The following is a 25,097-nucleotide window of genomic DNA, read 5'->3' as shown; positions in this document are numbered from 1 at the left end:
AGTGCTGTGTGTACAGACATAGAGCAATTCTTTCAGAAAACCCACTTTTCTTATTACCTCTCAGACATTTGTTAGAAGGTCTAAAACGATCCAGATTTCCACATATTCTCATACCTCAGAGATTACTGCAGCTATAGGCTGGAATGGATTTTCGGAATTCCCAGGCTCAGGGTCCTCCTCATCATGTACACTTCTTCCTTCTTCTCTTTCCCTTTTCAGTTGATATTATTTTGTTGTTGTTATAGAGTTTTTTTGTGGGTAGAGGAGAAAGATGAACAAAGAATTGTGAAGAACAGTTATTAAGTCATCTAACTCATCCTCCAGGACATGCCAGCTGATTTTAACAGCATCTTTCTCTACTTTGAAAGACATTCTACAAAAATCACAGTAACAGGCAAAAATCAACATGAGGACACGTTATAGCAGAGGTAAAAATACATGTTGTCATGTGCCAGAATGCTCAAGTAGCACTTCAGAAAGCCTGCAGTTTCTAAGGACCAGACATGTGACAGAATACTTCTGTAACAAAGATTTTGATGGTTCAGCAGTATGATGAAATATCAGCATTGTTAATCTTCCACAACTATTATTTCATGGTATTAAATTACTAAGAAAATCAATGTGCTGAGAAACCAGACTATCTAAAACATCTTCTGTATTTAACACATTTTGTTTCTCGTCGTTCTAGATTCTCTGAATGTATGGAAAGGAGAACAGCTGACAAAACCCAGTATATATAGCAACAGTTAGGGAAAATTGTTTCAGCAAGAGTCAGAAAATTTGAGAAAATCAAACCAAATCAGTAAGGGCAGAAATCAAGAGACTTCACAGTAGCTTCACAATTACCACTCACAATAACTGAAATTTGCACATCTTTACATTTTTAGGACAGACAGAGAGAAAATGGGCACTTAAGGCATTTTATAATAATGCCCCAGTAAAATGATTCACAACAGTCCCTAATAGAAACCCTGGTAGGCTGCTGACAACTGCAAAGGCCTTGGAAGGAAAATAATAAATGCTCAGATATAATCATAGAATCATTTGAGTTGGATAGGACCTCTGCAGGTTATCTTGTCCAACTTCCCTGCCATGAACAAGGACACCTACAGATCGGTTGGCCAGATCATGAGTCCCTGCTTCCCTGCATCATCTTAAATCCCCTCTGTGCCTTGTAGGCTGGATGTTCTAAAGTTTATTAGGAATAGCATTAAGTAAATTTTAATCTTTGATATTCAAATATGGGTTACAAAGTGTAATTTGAGTTAGTCAAAGGTTATTTTAGGACACACCTGAAGGTACATTAAGATTAAATGACTATATATATGTATTTTTTTGTTAGCATCCTGTGAAGTTCTATCAGCAAGACCAAATATATTCCACAAATTGCCTTGTATTTCTCATTCCAATATGGAAAAAAAAAAAAAAAAAAAAAAAAAAAAAAAAAGACTGAATAAGGCAGAAACTTGTAGGTCTTAAAGAAAAGATAAGATAATAATTATCAAATATCCTAGAGAAGGAAGGAAGGGAGGTAGGAGAAATAAAAGTACCTTTCTTCTCGTATCCTTCTCACTCGCTCAGCTCGCTCTCGCTTCTTTTGTTCCTCATACGCTTTTTGTTCTGTAGTATCTCTTTGGATGCGCTCATTTAAGGCATCAAAATCTTTTGCTATGATATGTAGAAGCCAATATAAACCCTTTTTAATTGATTTATCAATTTTTTTCCCATAACCCATGACAGCTGAGCAAGGTTCCTGTAAATATAGGAAAGAAAAAAAAAAGGGGGGGGTTGTTGATCTTAAGCTTGCAAAACATTAAGAAGTATGAGAAATAAATCTGCATTTAGTTATTGTATAAATGTAGGTGCATTTTTTGCTAAGATACAAATCACATCAGATCTACCAAATTCCTGTATTTCCAGTCCCAATTTGGCAATGCTACCTGCTGCACAGAAAAATGTTTTCATGTCTATCTCCAAATAAACATATATATTTACCAGTTATGTACATATCCACTGTATATTCCTATTTCAACAGACAACCTATGCATCTCCATAGGAATCTAAGCATTTTATCAACCTCTAATATATATTTTCTATCTTGCTCATGCCTTATAATATCCAAAACTATATTTATCTAGTAAAATGGGATAAAAAGGGGGGGGGGGGGGGGGCGGGAAGGAAGGAGGATGTAAAGGAATCAGTTTAGCTTCAGTTCATGAAATAAATGTTAAATTATTCACAAGTATTCCAGAGATTAATAAGATTAATAAAATCCTATCTGAATTTTTCAGAAAAGCTCAAACCTCTCCAAATTCTCAGATCAGGAGAGAAATAAAACATCCATTTTGACTGGAATAGAACTTTCGTTATGATATTCTCATAAACAAGAGACACAAGAAGGCAAATCTGCCGGAAAAACAGGTGCAAAATTTTGCTAAATTAGTTTAGAATAATGATACAACACTTGACTAGAATGAATCAAGAGGAACAGGAAAATAATTTAAAAATTATTGATTATTAAGTATAGCTCACAAATACTTAAATTCGTAGATTTGTTGATTAAAAAATGACCATGACTACTACATCTAAAATGTAATTATTTTAGGACAGATATTAACTAAACCTTACTGTGTCTACTGAGCTGGGAATTAGAAACACCGGGAATTGAATTTACTTTATTTAATTTACTTTACTCTTCCTGTTTGGCAGATGACAACTCAGACTTAATGAGGATTTAGCTACGGACAGAAAGGAGACAAACATTACAACTGAACAGTGGTCCTTCCTAAATGTCAACATTGGTATATTCTACTTTCTACTTCTTTTTAAAAAGTTAGAATACTAACCTTGCTGTATATCCATATCAGTAATTTGTTATTTTTACATGGTTTTGAGGTGGACTAGTAAGTACACTTCAACAACCTTTGTAGAGATTACTTCAGCAAATCCAGAAGCCAAGTGTCAAGGTGAACAGTAGGTTTGCTTGCAAAAGTACAGATGTACATACCATATCTTTGCTGGGATTGCAGGCTTCTAGTTTCAGTGTTATGCTAAGCGGCATAATTCCATACCTCTTTACAAGCACATATGCATAAGAAAATGAAGCATGTTAAAATATACTTACAATCTGACACAGACATTTGTGTTCATTGACAAGCTTTTCCAGTGATAAGGTCTCAATTACATCTGCTTCTGACAGAGCTCCTTCTCTGTCCTGCTTATTTGCCAGCCTGAAGGAAAGATCAAAAGGAAACACTCAGCATCCAGAAACATGGAAGAAATCAAATCTTCAAAACTACATTTCTGACAAAAGTAGGAAAACGAAGGAGAAAGTAAAGAGAAAATACCTTACTCCAGCTTTAATTCTTAGTTCTTTCTACCATACACCATTTTCTCCAGAGATACTAATATTAATTACTATGCACTCACAAACAAAGCAATTATATTTTACAGCTGAGAAGACAGCAACTGTACTGCTCACCTATGACAACCCAGTATAACCTGCTAGGGTCTGTGGATCAAAGTTCAGAACTTCGCAACTTCCCAAAGCACGTGCACTTTCCTACATAATACTGCTTCACAATCACCTCAGGTCTGCCTACTAACCACAATTATTCTCAGTTGACAGTTTGGTATGCAGTATCTTGAACATGCTCTTCATAAGTAAAACTCAGAACTTGCATGAATAGCAAGGTTATTAAGGCAAGAGAAGAGAAGGGCTTGAGAAGAGCTTGAGAAGAGAAGGGAAGAAGAAGAGAAGAGAGAGAAGAGAAGAGAAGAGAAGAGAAGAGAAGAGAAGAGAAGAGAAGAGAAGAGAAGAGAAGAGAAGAGAAGAGAAGAGAAGAGAAGAGAAGAGAAGAGAAGAGAAGAGAAGAGAAGAGAAGAGAAGAGAAGAGAAGAGAAGAGAAGAGAAGAGAAGAGTTCTGTGAAATGAAGTGCCTTTATTGTATTATTTCTAAGAGACATGGTAACAATACATCTTCCACGTCCTCCATAACCACACCAGTAATGAATGTTTGGTACAGTACAAATGCAATCCGATTCACTACCCCAAGAATTTTTCTCATTATTTCACACTTGAATATGTACACTATCCTGAAAACAGAGGATGCTATGAACCTTTCAACACTGTTGAAAGATTATCAGTATTTATTAAAAATAAGGCTGTCTAGAGTTATAAACATTCTATACATTTAAATGAATCTCCTCAGTAAACTCCTGGTCTTACCACAGTATAAACACAAATGCTACCTTCTTTTATCACGACTAAATTTTTAATGTTTAATTGAAATTTTCTTTATATAATACAAAATTGGAAACGTTTCCAATCTAAAGTCCTGACAGAACTGCTTCTCACAGAAAAGTGAAATTTTATCCCTGATGGGGATTTCTCTCAGCTATTTCAAACAGTGATTTTCATGAAAAACACAGAACTTGTCAATCCTCAAGAAGCCAGCTCCTAGAAATAGAACAGACTTAAATGGGTATCCATCCAATAGGGCACGATGGATTATAGGCATTGTGATCATGTAAAAAAGCAAAGTTGTAGTCACACTGATTAATGCAAGCACGTGTTTATAACAAGTGGACAAATTAAGATGGAAATTCAAAGTATATTTTTAAACAAACAAAAACAACAAGAAGAAAAAACACCTAAGAAAATTTCTGTGTTTCAGAAATGGGTGCCATTTTTTTGCATAGAAAAATTCAGTGACATATCTTTGCTGCATCTGCACTTCCATGTCAGATGACATTCTGTCAGACAGCCCCTCTGCTGCCATTTGCCACATGGCAACAAAACGTAACAGAATATTGGTGGAAAGGTCCAACCCCTACTGCTATACCAACATCCACTTCTGATATCAAGGGTGAACTTAATAAAATCAGAGGCATTACTTTTGGAGCAGACCTCATAGATCATTTTGGACTATAGCATGCAATCTGAATTTGTTTTCTACAATATCGGTAACAGCATTTTCTACAGTTATCATAATCTAGACAATCAAAGTGCAAAAGCTGTAAAAGGAATTTTTCACAGTACTAGGAAAACAGAAAACTGCATTTGCTTCCCTCTACTAAAGCAATTGCACTAAAACAATGTTTTGTAAGTCAGCAACTCTTCCATCGCCAATGAACTCTGGATCAACTTCCTAGACAAAGTCACAAACAATTTGGCCTCCATGAATGCAGTGGCAGATTGGTTTAGAATCAGACTTTGCAGTGTTCTGAAATCTCAAGTTGTCATCATCACTTATACGGAGGAAATAATGGTAAGAACTCACTCCATAGTTAAAGAAATGTGTCAGCATATGAGGTCCCCTAGAAACATACTTATTTTCATTTCCCAGAATTGCAGTATGACAGTCTCTGTTCTTAATTATCATAATCCTAAGAGATCTTTAAACCTCAAAGAGCCGTAAAATGTTGTATTACATTTCCAGCTCCAAAAAACATTGTCACCATTAATCTCATGTGCCACGATTCATTACCTGTGCTTGCCTTTCAAGGAGTGTGTATGAAGGAGACCATGGAAAGACAGCTTCTGAAATGTCCTGACAGCTCAATTCTCTTTTGATCTTCATTAGTCTTAAAAACCGCTTGCAGTCAAAAAGGTTTATACATTTACCATCAGCTTGGGGATAAGAACTCCTGTATCCTATGATCAAAACTTTGCTGACTTGCCCGCAGCACTTAGAAAGAGCACATAGTTCTCCTCAATGTGTTAACACTTGGTTTGATAATCCATTCCCACTTCTTGACAAAAATATTAATTCTACACTACTTCATACTCTGTGTAGTTTAGTGCAGACAATACTTCACACTTCATATACAGAACCAATGATATTTTCAGTGTATTTATGTTATTCTGGCACTGTTTCTTAACAGCTAGAACAAGTAACACTGTCCCAGTATTTGGTTATTAAATGTGCCTGAAAATAAACTACAGAAAAACTGAAGTAGAATTCAAGGAAGTTACAGGAAGAAATCAAAAGACTGGAAACAGTTATCTCTGTTTTATTTCTCTTTTCTCCTCCATTTAGCCCACCTTTCCAGTCTAAAAATCCTATTGCACTTTTCCGAGTCTCAAAAAGCATTCCTCAGCAGTGCTGTCAATCCCTATCTTGATCTGATTTAAGAAAATATTTCTGAACACATACTCTGTTGCCACAGCCTATTCCTTTTCAACCCCGAGATTAAATAACTGTAGTATTTACTGTTTCACTGGACTGTACATTCTACAAACCACAGATGACGCAGAATGCAATGCTGGTAAACTACATAGCTTAGTTTGACAGCAATGCCCTATAGCATGCTGTACCTACCAATTTTTAACCTTTATTACTTTGAATGGCATACAGTTTCTTTTTTGGATAGTTATCTTCTGTTTTCAATACAGAAATCCTGTTATAATGCTAGCTGTATTCAAAAATTGGAGCTGAAGTTCTGTACCTGGCTAAGTGAAATACCCAAATGGCAGCCTCCACTTTATGCTCCCCAAGAATTCATTTAATACAGGTCATACATTTCCTATTGTTCTACTCCCTGTCCCGCTTTAGTCTGCAGATCAAACTTAAGACATTGACCCTCACATTGTGCATTAATGATGCCTCACATTTTCTCCTTTCAAATAGGGATATGGATAGATCCACAACCTACTCTTGCTTTCTTTTTCCTTCTTGCTTCAGCATAGAAGAAAGCAATTGCTGCACGTACACTTGTACTTCAGAGGCAGGCAGCGCTAAGCTTGCAGCTGACAAGGTCTCTACCTAGGGAGCTGGTCTCAGACACTTCCTACTATTGGCCAACTCCATGAGAGCGATCCGCCTCGCAGCAAGGCTGGGTTGCAAACAGGCAGAACCAGATTCCCCAAGTAGAAAGTAATCAATTTGCCTGTCTACTGCAGTTGCAGAAGTCAGCTTCTCTCTCGCACTGCTGCACTTGAAGATGAGCCCTTGGACAATTATTTAAGGACTAGGAGCAGAAAGCATGATGAAAAGACTTACTGGAATGCCACTCAAAACACAATACTTGGGAAAATATTCAAACCAATATTTTTCACATTATACTCAAGCTTAGCCTCCAGAGTTCCCTTCTAAAGGATAACACAGAAAGACTGTCATCAGCACAGGATCCAAAGGTAAAGACTTTTCTTTTACTTAATGTTTAAAAAGTTGCAAATATCAGAAAAAGGCTGTGTAGTTTGTGTCAAAGTGTCATGACAGGCAAACAGTGAATGTCGACCCTGAGAATAATTGGATAGAGCTCTGGGTTAATATTGTCTCAGAGCTCCACTGCTCATGCACAGGAATGCTAAGCTCTGAGGCAAGTTTTTTGCATAAAACCTTCCTTACTGAATACACTGGAGTTACCTTAAAGGACAGAGCTTGGTTTTAACTTTCCAAAGCAACAGAACTTCATAATATAGCAATCTTCAGTGATTCAGAACTATGCGAAGTATCGATAAATACATTTGAAAGCACTGATGGTGTATAACATTAAGTTTGCCAACTCCAAAGCTTTCATAAACAAAATCATGCTTTACTTATTTCAATTTCACAAAGTATGCTTGGAACCCTCTTAGTGTAAAGAAAAAAATAAATAAATAGAAATGTTATTTATAAAAGAAACCAAGAAAAGGAAGGCACCAAATGCTTTTATGTCATGTAAGATTTTTTTTAAACAACTAGAGAGCTTTGAACTTTATTTTTAGAGTCATGGGAAACAGTGTGGAAAGGGAGTGTATGTGTGCATTGGCACAACTGACATCTACACAATCAGTATTTCCCTGAGAAGCCAGAAGACATACCAGTGAAAAACAGCCTCTGAACATGAACTATGTGCACTTGTTGGCTTGCTTCTAAAATGTAAATAACCCAGCAAGCAGTGAACAAATAAGAATTAAAACATACTTCACAATCCAAGAGATTTGGTGAAAAAAATCTAGTGTAAAAAGGACATATTTGTATATCAGTTTTCTTAAAAAACAAACAAACAAAAACAAAACAAACAACAACCAAATAATAAGTGTTAGAGAAAAAACAGATGTTTGCTTCACAGAAAGTATTCTGCATGAGTGCCTGGATGTGTTTATTTTCTTGGTTTGCAGGCTTAGACTTTTTGTTTTGAATACATTTGCTTTACAACTTGTGCATTTGGTTTTGGATTACCATACAGTAAAAATACTGAGAACTAAATAGTGTACAGGCCGGCTGTTAGAAGTAATACGTAAAAGTGTCTTAGAGATAACACATTTGGATTCAGCCAGTTATCACAAACTCAGTAAGTTTGGTCAAACCTGCACGTTGGTCACAAAAATATAGAAGAGCGCAGTATACCTTCAGGATACTTTGGTAAAAATAATGCAGTACCAGAATTGTCAAGATTGAGAAGAAGTAACTTCAAGGAAACATATCTTTAAGAGAAGGATTTATATGAGATCAGGAATAGCAGGCTTGAAGGCTACTTCAAGAAGCCATAGCTTTGAGAGTGACTGAGCCACCATTCCTAAGAACACAAAGGCAAGAGGGAGAAGCTTTGAACTTTGCAGCACAAAGTTCACAAGAAGAACATAAGAAAGAACAAAGCCGTATTTTTCCACCCACAGCTGATCTTTTAGAAATAACGTTCCACATATTTTCTTCAGGATTTCATCTCTCATCCGTTTTTTTTTTCCCCTTGGATAGCAATTACTAGGATGACACAATAGAGAACTGAGGCCTGTGCAGTTATGCGAAGAAAAGATTTACTAGTTTTATTGTTTCCCTCATATTACTGACCATGCAGCTCAAACTCTTGATTGACAAACAGACAGAAAGATGTGAGTTTGTCGGATAGTTTTTGCCCTTCAGTTACTGGCAGTCCATTAGCTTTTCAAGGAAAACAAACTTATAGCTAATTTAACAAGCACACACATAGGAGAACTAGCAAATAGTTTCAGGCCTCCCATGGAGACTGTGAGGAACTCCCTGTTCCCCCTTCTTCCTGTAGACTTTTTGCAGATTGCATTTAACAGCTTTTAACTATACAAATAGCCCAAACGTGGCTCTTAGCAAATCTTAAGCTACATTCTTTGGCACTCTAAGGAGCTGCCTTAGCATTTGGCACTTTCTGGATTGCTGATAAGGGTTAGAAAAAACACTGGTAACTTTTTACTGATTGATATTATGGCCTTCCTCAAAAACATGGAATATTTAATTTCCCCAGTTTGTTTTTTATGCCTTCTATTGTTATGTAAAACAACACTTTTAATATTAGTAAGATATAATGAAAAACTTGTGATTAACATCCTCCAAAAACTCCAAAAATCTGCCTACAAACATCAATTAAGAGTTTGTGTACATGTAACTGCAGGGAGATCCATTTCTCTAATTTGCCTTTTTCCCCAAGTAGTTCCTCCAGGTCACTTCTAACCATTCTCTTATTTAAATGTAAGATTCTAAACTCATCCTGTTTAGAGTATCTTTAGGCAACTCTAGAGCAATCTCATTCTTATGCTACCTTTTGAAGTAGTTAAAAGAATGACAGTTACCATTTGTTTCCCTTTAGGTAAGTGGCCACATTTCTACCTCATATCTAAATCCTGTTCTCATTTGTCAGAAGCATATTTCTCCAACACACTGCTTCATTATCTGTATATTCCAGCCTACCACTCAGATGGATTTTACCCAAAGAGATCTGAGCTTATAACCAGGACGCTGTATTTAACTTCCAGGTGTTTAACTGCAAAAACAATAAGTTATGCTGCCACATTTTTGTATAATTATAAAAAGTCCTTGAAAAATATGGATTATTTTCATATATTGTTTTTCAACTTTATAGATAAATACCAAGACAAATACTGAAGTTTCTTTAGGCAAACTGCCTGTAAGATATGTTGTGGTTTTTGCTTTGCCTAGAAATCCTTACATTTATTACAGGTGAGTTGCAAGGCTGCAATAGTCAGCCATATGATCTGATAGATGAAATGGGAATGACAATGAAGTATGACTTCATTGATGTGACTTTTGTTCTTGCAACTCTACTATTGGGATAAAAGAAAATCTGGAAATAGATTTATACTAAAGGAGTTCAAGAGAAAGCTATTAACTAGGAGTTCGAAATATACATTCCATTAAATGAAAATGATTTCACTTGTCCTTCATCCTGCTTCAGCATCCTCTTTTCATCAACCTACTTTCACATGCTACTTTACAATACATAAACACCTAGAGCTTCATTATGTAGCTTTTGGTAGAGGAAATTACAGTCTTCTTTCTGGATTTCTACAAATAGTAGGTGGTCACCATACTCATACCATATACTCAAGTGAAGGTGCTAATTACTAGCATTATTCTTGTCTGATAGAAAAACAAAACAAGGAATCTGGATACTCCAGTCCCTTACCAACTAGAGAGAATAACCTCTCTAGTTTATAGAGATGTTATAACCAAATAACAGATTTGCAGGGTGAAATCACTGTTTTGTCAGCCAAGAGTCAGTGATGCATACTGCACCCGCAAGTGTGACTTATGCTGGTGCAAAGCCATGACCGTAACACCTTCCACTACCCACAGTTTCAGTGGTGAGAATCACCGTCTGTACACAAAGAAGTAATGACAGATCACTATCATCAAATCTTCTACAGACAATCAGAACAGGCTACAAAACTCCAAGGTACAAATCCAGTTTGCCACTGATTCATTACACATTACTGAATCACATATTTCATAAAAATAGTAACATTTACCACATCTCTGTAACTGACATGGAAGAAGACTGGCAGCTGTAGAGACTTTGAAAGTATAAAATTATCTAATACAGATGACTCAAAACCTACCATATTCTACCACACCTACTAATGCCAAAGTCCATACTTCTATTATTCGCCTATCATCTCTCTTAGTTATCTTTTTCCATATCATACAACACTGTAGAACTGCCCTAAAACTGTATCTCCAGAATCTCGAGCATGTTTCAGATTTCTTGCCAAGAACATCTAAATTATTTTAAATAACTAAGGTCTATTTTCTGCCCTTACATTTCTCTTTAAGTCCTCACTACAGCAGCACAGCCTAGTGACACTCTTCCACCAATCTTTGAATCATTTTAACCCGTCAAATTTTGTTGTGCAAATACCCTAAATACTCAGACCTGTTTTGTTGTATTTTAATCATTTTTACTCAGTATCAGCATTTCTCCCCTTCCAATACTTACTTCACATTAACAAGAGGACTCCCAAGCTACATAGCTTTCAATGTACCATTTCTATTCTCCCCCTTGTGGGGTGCTTTGGATTTACCCAGTTGTCTTCTGGCAGTTCTAGTATGGGATATTTTCTCAAGGGGACAAGAAACAAGATTCTATCTCCTCAACATCACATAATGGGCCATGCTGATGCAACATGCTACAGATTATACAAACAGCCATTACAAGTTAGCATTTCTTAAAAATATTAATAGGTATCTCATTCAAGTCCCTCACTGAAAATGCAATTGATTTTGCACTGTCATATAATATACTTCGATACTACTTACCTACCTTACAAATATAAATGGAATGCATTTGTAGGCCTACACCCAAGGCAAACCGTCTGCCTTTACTATTTTCTTGTTGAGTAACTCCCATGCTTCCCACAAACAGAAGCTTGAACTTAGAACCAGTCTTAAATATGTTTTTCCAAGGAATTATCATCTTAAAATATGATTTAAGAGGACATTTTAAACATGTGCGTTTCCAAGACAATTAAGCTAAAAGAAACTTTTTTTTCAAACAATGAAGAAAATATATTCAACCTGCAGCAAATTTGCTTACTTTAGTTGCTTAACATATATCTTGAAGTAATAACACAAGATTCTAGAACACAAAACATATTCTTTTCTAGTGAGAACAAATGAAAGAAGAATTTATGGCATATTTTATCATCATACCAAATTAATAATGGATAATGGCAGTCCACTTATCAGGATCTTCTGTTCTCCTAGGCAGTGAGTAGATGTACTTGTCATTGTAAAGGCTTTCCCAGCCACACAGACCATCATTTTAGCCATCATATCTCTGGTGAATAACACATTAAAGTTATCAAACCGCCAATACAATACCCTTAAAATATTTGACAAAGATGTGAGAATTGTACTCCTATACCTGTCAATAATATATAAGAAGATGACTACCAGAACAAATACAAACTAAATCACCAGGGGATCTGAATAATTACGTGTACGCACTGGGAGAGGGGGGGATGGAGGACAAAGCCTTCCTAGGAGATGAGGCTTGTCAGCATGACCAAATTGAAATGCAGCATGTGCATTCCTATTCCCCTCTCCCGGCCAAATATAGTATGCTTATGAAAGCTGGTCAATAATCCTTAAGCTCTAAGTACAGCTTATGTACTGGCAAAACTGACCCTGACTCTTTCTCTTCTGTAGACTACCCTTGTTCCCTTCCTTACCCCATCCACCTTCTGCCTAAAATTATCCTCTAGCCCTATCTGTTCTTTGGCTATGTTTTCAGTATTACATACCTTTTTTACTGTACACAGAAAAGGCACTGTGCCACACGAGTATGACTGAATTACTGCAGCTGTAGCATCTCTATAACTACACAGTATCTTTTAAAGGCCTACAGCTTGTGATTATGGCTCTGAACAACACTTCAGTAACTCAAGTGCAGCAACATTTATGTCTGAGGAATGGCAAGAAACACCGACATCTCACTGGTGCTCTTCACATTTGTTTATGTCAGAGCACTCAGAGCTATTTCAAAACTCAGCCAACAATTTGCTGCTGCAGTTTAGAAAGCTAATGTGTGTTTCCTTTTACCATTACTGAAGTTAAACTCCTGCTCTTAGCTGTTGTAATCCAACTTCTCCAACCAGTGAAGAAAAAGTCTGATAAGCATGCAAAGAAAGAATGCACTAGGCTGTGCTGAGTGGAAGGCTGCCTTGAGCATGAATTAGCAGAGTTAGTACACATGTGAATGGTTTGGTTTGGAGAACAGGAAAGCTAGAATTTCTATTCCTACAGTGACTGACAGTTGTAGTTAAAAGTATTTCACCACTTCTGTAAGGCAAGACCCCTGTTTCTGATAATGCTTCCAGATTCTTTTGGATGAAAAAAAAATATTTGCCCCATCCAAGTTAAGTGTTAAGCAAGAGGGACATGAAGCATGCCAGAATAAGTTATTTAATATAACCTCAAAATCCTAACAGCATTTTTTGTAATTTGTGGCTTTTGGAGGCAAACCTGATTTTCCCTTAAACACACGAGTGTGAGTTTAATGGAGAAATTTAAGAATTTAACAGAGAGAACTTTTGTTTTACGCTGGTGTACACTAAGTCATCCTACAGTAAAAGGTTTCTACTGTGTGAACAAGACAACACCAACGGGGCAAGCCTTAGCACGGTTAAGTGTCAGTATCTTTCATCAACAGAAGTATAGGACTGTTCAACACCAAGACAAAACTTCAAGTTGGAGTCTCTCAAAGGAATACTGTGGAAAAAGAAATCCAATGTAAAATAAGTTACTGTGTGTTGTTTAACCAGTAGGAAAACTTTCCCTGAGTTTGAGATTGCTGAATAACGTCAGATAGCAAGATGAGGGTTTCTTACATGATCTAGAAAAAAGTCAAAACCTCACACATCCCTTCTCAGGACACTTGCAGAGTTAGGCCACAAATTACTACACATGTAGTCCAACACATCAAAGCAGGGAAAAAGCAGATTCTCTGACACAGCCTGGTCCCACACTCAATTCATGGAAAAGATCCCAATGACTTCAGCAGACTGAGGATGATGCCTCCAGGTCCGGTTTTGACCAGAAGCCAAAGTGCTGCACGTGCTGGAGAATACAACCTCCTCAAGTTCAGTAAGAGGTATTTACTTCCCTTTACCACTACAAGCTCTGGACAATCCAAAACTCTTACCTAAAAAGAAACAAAGCTTATATGCACAACATGCTCAGTAGCTGAAACAGTTATCAGTATGTGAAATAAATACCTATCTTAAGGGAAGCTTAATGTTTTAAAATAAAAAGCTCCAACAGTCTGAAATAGTTGGGAATTCTTTCCTTTCTAACTTAGTAACATGGTGTTCGGCTGACATTAGCAAGTGGACTCATTTACGAAGTGCCCTTATGTTGCCCTGTGAAATTCAGTACTTCTCACCATGAAAATTGGCACTATCTATCATGAGAACATAATCCCCCAGGACAGGAGAGACAAACCTCTCCTCTGTGAACAGATGTGCGCACATTTCCCAATGCTGTAATATAGGCTGCCTTTTGGCAAGGAACTTCAGCAGCTGCACATCTGCAGAGGTGAAAACTTTCAGCAGAAAATACAGAGGAGGATCTTATTGCTCCCATACCTGCAAAGCAAGCTCAGCATTTGTTCCTCTCCAGATGACACCCTGATGGGTTGATTAAATCACTCAGAAGCATGCCTATTTACATTGCTTGCAAAACACTAACGCTGTGACAGCATCTCACCTGAACTGCTTACAGTAGTAACATGGTTTGTCAGCAAGAACTTAGCAAGGACTCTCACAGGGTACTAAGAGAAGAGTGTTGTTCAAGGACACTGCTAATATAAAATGATTCTACAGAATACAACTGCGTGTATGAGACCACTTTCTATTAGAGAAACACCTAAACAGGTGTTTAATTTTAAGCACATGCTCAAAGCCCACTATCTTCATTTAGATTTGAGCTTGTGTTACCCACAGTCCAGTCTCAGTTTCTCAGAGTGAAAATGACCTACCTCACAAGGAAATAGAGAGCTCTTCTGGGGAGGTTTAAGCATGTGCTCAGATCTCTGCATCTGCTTAAATGATTTGCTGAACTGGGGACACTGTATAGAATATTTAAATATAGAAGGATCACATAAAAACTTCATTTTCCTAAAGCAAAATTTAATTAAAACATGGAGCACCTAAGAATGTTCAATGGAATGGCTACAAACAGCCTAAGTCCTCTTCCCCTGATACACTAGCTTTGAAGTCAAATTAACCCTTGCACAAATGACTTAAAAGGCAAACCTGGTAGCATCCCAGCAGTGGGACAATGGCCTAATGTTGAACATGAAGAAGTCTAGTTGATGTATAAGCTCACAGAATGTTTAATTATTAATTACCTTTATTTATCACTGGTGCTATTGCTGTCTGTCCAGCTAGCTCCCAGGAATTACTGTTATTCCAGCTTCAGCTGGTTTCTCTGATCCAAGAAGACGAGGTACTAATCACATGAAAGATGAAGATGGTATTGAGACTCACAATAATCATTCACTGAAGGACGTAATTCCCTCAAACTTCTGTCTGTCCAGCTGTACTTGACTTCCCCTCGGCATTACTGCGGGGCAGAACTATTTCCAGAAAAGGCAGAAATAAGGTCATTGATAGACATCAATACTCTAAAGAAAGAAGTCCCAGTGTTAAAATACCAGATTGAAGATGGGTTTGAAAATGTCAGATCCTGTTTGAAATAGTTTGAAACATTAGGAATTTGTTTAAACTAAGCAGAGAATGCTGGAACTAATTGGAACCAGACAGCATTCTGAATGTAGGGGAAAGCAAGCCACTCAAGATATTTCCATCTATGAATTCCCTTTACTCAACTCTAAAAGAGCTGGCATATTCTCCCTGTATTGGCAAAAACTTCAGTAAGCCTTTCATCTCAACTGAAAGAACAGGATGCACCCCTATACATACAATCCAACACAAAGGACAACACAAAGGACTCCCTGTTAGGAAACACTCAAGTAGTCAAGCCAACAATTTCCAAGGTTATCTATGCCATGAAGACATCCTTATTTATCTTAAACCAGCATGCGTTTCAGCTGCAATACAATCAGCCACATTTGCTGGCAAGAAAATTCAGAGGCAGGTTTTGAAGGCAATCCAAATAGGAGGTAAGATATGAAAGTAGGGTTCCATTGCTTACATTTCACTCCCTCGTGAGCTCAATGTTTAAACAAGACAAAACCAACCAACCAACCAAAACAAAAAACCCCAAACAAACAATTAGCTATCTGAAGTGTTTTCTGCTTACTTCTTTGTAAGTCTGAGATTTGAGAAGGGACTGTTCCATTTGTGGATAACGATATGACTCATACTTTGCAAAGAGTCCCCTAACAGTCATGCAATTCTGCTGATTTTTAGTTTTTTCTCCCCATCAAGGAATTCAAATATTTCAAGACCAGTGAACCCAAACCATCACGAAGTAGATAATAATTGTTAACAGATACACAAATCGAACATCAAACCTAGTTCTTGTTGTCCTGTGATCAACTCACTTCAAAGCCATGGCAAATTGAACATAAGAAAAATCAGTAACTGTCCTTTTGAGAAACTGTGCAGGGTTCTGATGGAGCAACTGGATGACTACATGCATGTTTTACAGCTTTCCAGTAATTACTGGAATTTCCTTAGATACAATAAAGTCTTGCCACCTCATATAAGCATTAATGGTGCCATTAAAACTTGCTTTTGATCATAGGATTGCCAAGCCATGTTAAATTAACATGGGTCAACAGATGTGTTAGGCTGTACTAAAACAAGATTTTCAGGTCAATTCTCCAAAGCCTTGTTCTTTCACATGCCCCACACTGAACTTTCCCCGCAGCAGTCATGGTGGTGCCAAGCAGTTCTTGAAACATTTCAAAAGAATGTTAACCTTAAAGAAACTGCTTCTTTTTGCTGTGGGAAATACCACTAGTTAAGCAACGCGGAGGAATTAGTGCAATAAAATAAATACATGTTGTATTTTTCTCCACCCTGAAGTAGTATTTTCCACAAAATTACTTGGCAGTTTGCCTGAATGTTAAGTCTCAGTGCAATATGGTAACTTTCACTATCTACCAGGTTGTTTTTCGTTTGTTTGTTTTATTCTATTGTAGTAAATCAATAAACATTATATTTGGAACTTAAATCACAGAAGTGGGGGGTGAAGTTGGGGGTCCTGGGGGAAATGAAAAAAGAAAGCAGAAAGGGAAATCTGCACTATGGTAAAACATCAGCATTGCTTTTTACGACTGCTCTGTACCTTTAAAGTTTTGTTTTTAAGCTAATCTTCCTGTAGACATTTAAATCTGTGGAAAATATGTTCATAATGTAGGGCTCTGTGACTTAAAAACACTGTGAAAAAAAAACATTTAGGGACCTCAAATATGGGTAAGGGATCAGAGAAACCACAGAACTATTATACGAAGTTATTCTAACGTAACAAAACTGTTTGCATGTCAACAGGTTACTAGACTGATTCCTTGCAGCTATTAAAAAATACACTCTTTTGGATACTAGAAAGAAATACTGCATTTGCTTACCAAAAAAAAGATATTGTAGAATTGGGATTTCAGTGAATATACATCCACAAAACACAGCCAATTAGGAAGACTATCCCGAAACCTCCAAAACCAGCTAAAATATACTACGGCACAAGCCTGAATAAACCCATCAAAGAAACACATTTGACTTGACCAGAAGACCTTAAGTAAGAATTTCAGTCTTCTAGTCCTGAACACTTCACTTTTAACAGAGATTTTCAGTTCTTCATTTTAGTCCAAAGAAGTTTCATGGGAAGTTTAAGAAAATACTTTCATCCCTGTAATTAAAAAAGATTATATACTCAAAGGAAAATTTCTCTTAATTAAAAAAAAAAAAACCAAAAAAATAAACCTGCTGAATTACATAGTATTAAACATATGCACACACACCAAATTTTTGGATTCTACCTAAAGAAATGAACAGAAATACATGAGAGGTAAATGTTGCCCTCAGTAACACGTTGCACTGTCAAATCAAACAGAGGTATCTCACGGAAGTAATTCTTGCTCTGAGTAACTGAGATGCACTGAACAGTTTGGGATTAACAGTAACACACTGCCTCTTAAAGAACTTTTGAATTGTTAGCATTTTTAAAGAGCAGTTACAGATTATTAACAGAACTCTTACAGGACAAACTTCTTCGCTTTTGTGCACACCCTTACAGTGTTTTCTATCTGAGGCCCAGTAGAGAGCCTCTAATTTCCTTTCACTTTGTGATGGAAAATGGCAGCTATCCCCTTTGGCCAGTTTTGTTCTGAAAGATCTGTGACATCCCTTCAACAGCTCTTCATGCAAGCTGATCACAAACCAACCATTTATTAGATTTAAACAAAAACTTGAAAATAAGAAGTAAAACCCAATCTACTGCAAAGCAGCAATGACCAATACTTTTGACTTCTGCAGAATAGAACCCAATCTACTGCAAAGCAGCAATGACCAATACTTTTGACTTCTGCAGAATAGAGCAACCCTTTTGTTTATAGAGCAGAGGATAAAAGAAGCAATGAAAAACAGCAGCCCTAAAAACAGCCGTACCAACAACATTCATTCTACCAAAGAGAGAAGCTCTGCAGTAGATACACAAGAAGGTGCAAAGTGTGTGCATTAACTCCACAAACTCAAGTTCATTAACATGATTCAAAGACTTCTAGAATTTGCCTGCTAGTGCGTAGAGGTTATGCACCATGCAATGAAAATGTGCAACGTAAGCATCTTACTAGCAAATGCCCTTCCTTCAGAATATGAATTTTGAAAAGCCAAGTGAAATCTTCAGAAATGTTTCCATGAAAAAGTAATTTGAACGAAGTAACTGTTTTAGTAATTTTAAGTGCTCCCTCAAAAGTCCGTATCATTGTCATATACCTAGTGACTTACTTACCTGAACAGAGAACTCACAAAGAAAGAAAATATTTAAAAATAGACAAAAAGTCTTGCAAATTCAAACAAATGAACTGTAATACTTTTCAAAAATACTTAATCTAATGGCATTCATAAGAAGAAGTGCTCACAACATTCACACTGTGTGTCAAAGCAACCAAAAGGGAAAGCTTCCAAATCTTCTGGTCAAGCTCCTAGTATGGTGGTACAGTGAACTATATCCCAGAAGCATGCAATCCCACATAAAAACCCACAAACAGCCCTTTCCAAGCAGCGTGAAAAGATTCTTTTTTTTTCTCCAAACATAAAGAAGTATTTGCATTCAGAAACATCAGTGCTTATCACTCTTGTTTTTTGGGCCTTCTCAGTTAATGTTTCATCTGTGTGCATTACAGGTTATTGATACCTCTCCATGGATATTACTGCATTCAAGAAGACAAGCACATATTAAAGAGGTCATGTGTTAAAAATATTTTATTGTGGGCATAAACCAACTGCAAAAAGCTGCCAATTTCTAAGATTTTGTTTTTAATTTTGTTTTTAATTTTTTTTTTTTTTTTTTTTTTTTTTTAATTGAAGATGTCTTCAAGCAAGTTCTTGAAATACTTTTCTATGTTCAAAAGCAAACAGGGAAATTTAGGTTGACTGCAGAGAGCAGACTGCAAGCTATGCCCACAGCCATTTGAAAGGTATGTTTCTCAGATTTGCTATAAAATCATTCCCACTAAAAAAGTTCAGATCCCTGTTAATAAAATTCTCGGAGTGAGTTTAAATACCTCCAGCAAAGCTCCAGCAGCAGTTAAGGTAGAAGACATAACTAAATCCACTTTCTATTAAATAAGAAATGTTACTAAATCTCATGCTAATGTTGTACAGAAAATGTTAGTAAAGACTGTATTAAGATCACAAATGGCAATGTAAAGTGACAGTAATCTGAAGAAGCGTATAAAATCTTCAAGACCTGATGTTAATTACACTGAATCCACTTCCACTTAATATTTTCATACTTCACTACAAATTCTGGCTTGCTGTAGTTTACTACTTTAGTTGTCATTACTTTAACTCCACAAATAAGGAAAGGCAAAGAAAAAAAGGAGAAAAATTTTTCAACGTAGCTGAACTAAAAACTTAAAATACCATATTCAAGCCAAAATTCTGACTCTTAGGCAGATTGTCTCAAAGGCTAAAGTGTTTGTTTTCCACTGAATATTAAAATTTACTTATATTTCCAAAAAGATCTAAAGTGATTCATTTTTCTTCATCCAATAAAGAATTACGATAAAACAAGAATTTGAGTTTCTCATCTCTTCCTTCACAAAGTGGAAATTCTTCCTACATGCCACGTTCCTAGTTATTTCAAGTTCTAGATAATAAACCATAATCTATCATACAAACTGGATTGGACTATGGATTACTGTCTATGGAAATGCAAAAGATAACAAAAAAGCCAAGGGAAGACTTAACTCTGCACATCTCAAGATAAACTAAAAACTTCAGGTTTTGATCAAGTTTTACAGAAAATGGGTTAAAGGGTAGATTGTTCTGACTTCACCTTCCTTGTACTCCTAACACCTGCTAATTTTACCAGTGTACAAAGGGAAGTAGCTCTGAGTTCCAAAACTACTTTTAATGCCTATAGACCACTGCTAACAGGGATTGTCTTTACACTTTGATTACAGGGAAACAAGTGAAAAAGAAGAAACTGGAGTTAAGTCCCTGTGTTACAAGAGAAGTAAAGAATAAAGAAAAAAACTGAGCACAAGAATCATGAGAGATCGCCTCCAGGAGCTTAAACTCCGAGCCAAAGAACTACAGACAGCTGGAGAAAATAGCTGTCCACCTGTACAAGAAGAGCAGGAAGAGTTTGAACAGCAGGCCATTATTTATGAAAGGGAACCTATAACTGAAAGGCATTTCCATGAAATCCAGAAGCTTCAGAACGAGATCAACAATTTGGTGGAGGAAGTTCAAAAATTCAGTCAACAACAAAAAAGTTTAGTATCTTCAATGAGAAGGTTCAGTGTTCTTAAAAAGGAATCTAACACAGCAAGAGAAATAAAAATTCAAGCAGAGCATATACGAAAGGGTTTGGATGAACTGTCAAAAACAGTGAAAAAAGCTGAAAGTGAATATGGGATATCACGTGCCATAGTAAGAATTTTAGCTTCCCAGCACACTTTCCTGTCCCGGTGTTACCTAAATGCCATGCTTTCATACAATGAAGCTATAACAGCCAAGCAAGAGAAATGCAGAAGGTTTATTGTTCGTCAGCTTGAGGTAGCAGGTAAAGAGGTATCTGAGGATGAAGTCAACGATATGTTTCAACAAGGAAAATGGGAGATTTTCAATGAAAATCTACTCACTGAAGCCAAAATCACTAAAGCTCAGCTTTCAGAGATTGAACAGAGACACAAAGAACTGATCAGCCTAGAGAGTCAGATCAAAGACCTGAAGGAACTTTTCATCCAGATATCAGTTCTGGTGGAAGAGCAGGGGGAGATGATTAACAACATTGAAATTAGTATGAACAACACTCAAGAATACACCCAAATATCCAAAGAAAAATTTGGACTTGCAGTCAGGTATCGAAAAAGAAACCCTTGCAAAGTAATATGCTGCTGGTGTTGTCCATGCTGCAAGTGACAAAGGAAATGACCTTTGTAAGTAGCAGCAGCTCCTATGCAGTAAACTGAACTTATCAACCAATCCCAGGATTCTCTTATTGCGTCATTTTTCTTCTCTTTCCCCCTTCCACACATCTACTGAGGAAAAACTGCACCTGCTTTTCCAAATTGAGTTCAAAGATTGACAAGAGATCTTCACCTTTGCCTAAATTTTATGGCTTCCACAGTAACATGTGAAAAATAAAAAGATAAAAGGAGACAAATAACACTCACTTGTTCTTCCACAGATAATAAGTGTCAAAAAAACAATGTCAACATGCCATCTGTGCTTTTGTGAAACATCCGAATTATTGTAAGCCTCAGAAAGAATACACAAGACCGGTTGAATTACCTTTTATAAAATACTATTTTAATTGCTGTGGGGTTTTTGTTGTTGTTCTTGTTTGTTCAAATACTCATATTTACTTGATTCAAATTTCATTTTTTCTTCCCCAAGAACTTGAAGTAGTACAAACAAAAGTAACACATAAAGTAGAGAATCTCAGTAACAATCAAGAAACCAATGCCTAAACTTTTCACAGTCCCAGAGTCTTGTGCGGGTTGGAAGGGACCTTAAAGATCATTGAGTCCAACCCCCAGGATTCGAGCCTCCTGTGTAGCAGAGCGGCACTTCTACCACTTGCGCCACAGGGGGATTCGAACCCAGGCCTCCGGTGTTGCAAGCGGCATTCCTGCACCACCGGAGGCAAACTTCTTGTTTGGTTATCAAGGCTATCTGAGTATTGACTCTATTGGAAGTTACTTGCAGGCCATCCTGGTGAGATGAAATAATACTCACATTACAGTAGGACAGCACGTGCTGCTTTGTGGCATGAAGAACACAGAGTTATTTATTTAAGTAATGCATTTCTGTATTTCTTACGGAGATTTCTTAAAGGTTTTGAACTGGTATTTTCTTAAAACATTAAAGAATGTTAACAGTAAAAGACCACTTCAAACCTACAGGACATTTGTTAGCAGCCTGCTGAGAAACCACGTAATAATAAATGGATAGAGATACTTCCACTATTCAATTACCTAGGCAGACACCTACTGGGTAATGGCAGGAGAGAAATGATACTCACATTGTGATAAGACATGTCATTACTGTTGTCTAGCCTACTCAAACAGGCAGTTGCTTCTGCAGTTTCATTAGTAATAAAATAAATATAAAATATTCCTCCATCTTTTTAAAAAACATCCATAATCTAGAAGCAGAGAACTATGTTAAAAGGAACCTCTCACTTTGCTTCTTGGTCAAATCAGGACTAGCATTTATCTAGTTGTATCTCCTGTCTATCACTTCTCAACATATCACTGCCTGTCTGAGAAGATCAGTGCTCCACTTTCTCTGCACCTCCCTATTATGTAGTGGTAGGATTTCCCACCTTGGTTTCTTCCTATTTCTAAGCCAATGCAGATCTGTTGCATCTCCTCATATCACACACTTCAGCAACAGCTCAGATTCACTGCAGAATAATCAAGTGAGGCCTGCTAAAGGAACGGCTAGAAAAACCAGTTGAGGTTCTCCAGAACACTAAATGATCCTATGAAGTTCTGTTGTTCTGTATAAACCTAGAATCCTAATTTAAGAATATATGACAGGTGCCTGAAATAATAAAAATTAATGCCCTTAGTACCTAAAATGAATATGGAATACACACAAGAGGACAATATGGTATGTAGAGTTAACTGTACTTGAAAAATTTAGATCAATCACCATTTTAGTTTCCCTTTATGAATTAAACTGCAGCATAGTTTAATTATTACAGATTACATATGCCAGATACTCTACACTTACTGATAGCTAACCTGAGTGTTTCAGCTGCTACCACTTCAGGCCTGGAAGACTTGAAATGAAATCCAGACAGAAGATGCTACCAAGGAATATATAAGAATCAAACTCATTACTTTTTGTATCAGCTTTTTTGAGTCAGATTGATGGCTCCACACCCTCCAGATTTTAATTGCACCAGGGTATCAACAACACTTCTCTGTTTCATCACTTCACATCTACTTACTTTTTATTTTCCTTGTATGCTTCTTTTCTCTTTAGTTTCTCAGATATCCACTCCTCACAGTGCCATTTCCATGTACAAATGCAGGTACATATGCATACCCCGTAGTTGCATATATTTATATGCACAAATAAGCATATTTCCATGTACGAACGTAGTGACCATGTGTCACGGAGTTATCTAGATCAATCCATGTCCACAAAAGGGGGGCAGTAGGCCCATGGGCCCCGACCCCAAAAACAGGAAGGGAAAAGGGGAAGGGGTAGAGAGATGGGAGCTGGCCTCAAGGAAACAAACAGAGCAGTGGCAATGATCTAAGGAGGAAAACTTATTTTACTAACTATGATATCGGAATGCAAGATAACACAATATAATACAATCTAATTGAAATTGAGGCTAATAAATCAAGTAAAATAAGAGAGAGAGAGTTTTCTGAAGACCGAGAAGCCCACTTTGAAATTGAAGGTGCACAGCTTGGAAGCACCCCCTACACCCACTGCCAGGCAGTGAGAGAGAGAGCGAGCGTCGCTTCTATGACGTATTTCCCTCTCTAACTGTGAGGTCCTCTGGAACGTGTAGTTGTTCTCTGTGCTCCACATGATGTCAAGGTGTGGAATACCAATAGCAAAAGTTGTAAAATGATGACACCATGTATCAAATATTATATAAATCAATAGATATTTATATCAATTTACAATTATACTTTGCAATGGGATTTGCATAACTAAGATGGTAAACTCTCATAACTTCAAGAAAATAAGCAAGCAGTTTTTCCTCTACCTTTGCTGAATGTAAATCTTCAGTAGAGGTGCCTAAAAACTTATCTATCCAGATTTCCATATACATTAAAGACTGATTAAGCACTTAAGCCCTAACTTCTCACAGTTAAAGCTGAAGAAGTAGTTGAAGAACAACTGGATCCCTTCACAAAACTAAGATACTGAAAAAGCAAATTCTGCTCTGTCACGGTTAGACTGGAGAGGGTCAATAAGAAGGAAATAACGTTAACAAACTTGGTTTAGTCACAATTAGACCCAATTAACAAACACTGTCCACAGGCAGGGTTGGCAGCCACTAGATCACTAGATATATCTGACTGCCCAAGGACCCATCAAATCTGGCTTTTAACACCTCCAGGGATGGAGCATTCACAGTCTCTCTGGGCAGCCTGTTCTGGAACCTCAGCACTCTCTCGGTAAAAAACTTCCCCCTGACATCTCATCTAAATGTCCCTTCACAGAATCACAGAATGACCTGGGTTGGAAGGGACCTCAAGGATCATGAAGTTCCAACCCCCCTGCCTAGCAGGGCCACCAAACATATACTTCCTTTAGTTTAAAACCATTTCCCCATGTTCTATCACTGTCTACCCACGCAAAAAGTTCATTCCCCTCATGTTTGTAAACTCCCTTCACATACTGGAAAAGCTTCAGCGAGGTCTCCCTGCAGCCTTTAGTAACAACTTTTTTACATGGAGCTGTCATTTCAGATTTGCACAGCCTTTAACCTACCATATCATTTGAAGAATTACTTAAATCTTTAAGAGCTAAGAATGAAAAAATTCAATGTATTTTTGTGAACGTTGAAAGAGAAGAAAAATAAATATCCCTGAAAAAGACTAACTAGAAAGGTATAACATCAGATGCAGTGAATGGTCTTAGTAGTATATCACCACATACACCGCAAGAGGGAAAGCAGGAAGCAAGCAAGAAAGAAAAGGTTCTGTTAACTACTAGAAGCAAATAC

The 25,097-nt window shown here is 37.0% G+C and overlaps 2 protein-coding genes across 10 annotated transcripts in view; one reads left to right on the top strand and one right to left on the bottom strand.

Moving 5' to 3' along the window:
• The window catches only part of ARL13B (ARF like GTPase 13B), a 45,976-nt gene that overhangs the window by 7,256 nt on the left and 13,623 nt on the right, over nt 1–25,097 (bottom strand). For all 8 annotated transcript variants that reach the window (XM_085526167.1, XM_032448118.2, XM_015878699.3 and 5 more), the window contains 3 exons: nt 3,125–3,230; nt 1,551–1,753; nt 115–211 (listed from right to left, as the gene is read on the bottom strand). In XM_085526167.1, coding sequence (XP_085382293.1) covers nt 115–211; nt 1,551–1,753; nt 3,125–3,230 — 406 coding nt within the window. The remainder of the gene's footprint in view (nt 1–114; nt 212–1,550; nt 1,754–3,124; nt 3,231–25,097) is intronic.
• Nucleotides 6,754–21,711, top strand: STX19 (syntaxin 19). 2 transcript variants are annotated; one of them, XM_015878752.3, is made up of 3 exons: nt 6,754–7,138; nt 19,250–19,359; nt 20,350–21,711. In XM_015878752.3, the coding sequence occupies exon 3, from the start codon at nt 20,438–20,440 to the stop codon at nt 21,311–21,313; it is 876 nt and encodes a 291-aa protein (XP_015734238.1). In that variant the 5' UTR covers nt 6,754–7,138; nt 19,250–19,359; nt 20,350–20,437; the 3' UTR covers nt 21,314–21,711. The 2 variants fall into 2 exon arrangements, with proteins under 2 accessions (XP_015734238.1, XP_085382374.1); XM_085526248.1 differs by having other exon boundaries at nt 6,868–7,138; nt 19,066–19,359.

Source organism: Coturnix japonica, chromosome 1 (genome assembly GCF_054131305.1).
Source record: "Coturnix japonica strain WE chromosome 1, WE-NBRP24, whole genome shotgun sequence".
NCBI lineage: Eukaryota > Metazoa > Chordata > Aves > Galliformes > Phasianidae > Coturnix > Coturnix japonica.
This window is presented reverse-complemented; position numbering and strand designations above follow the sequence as displayed.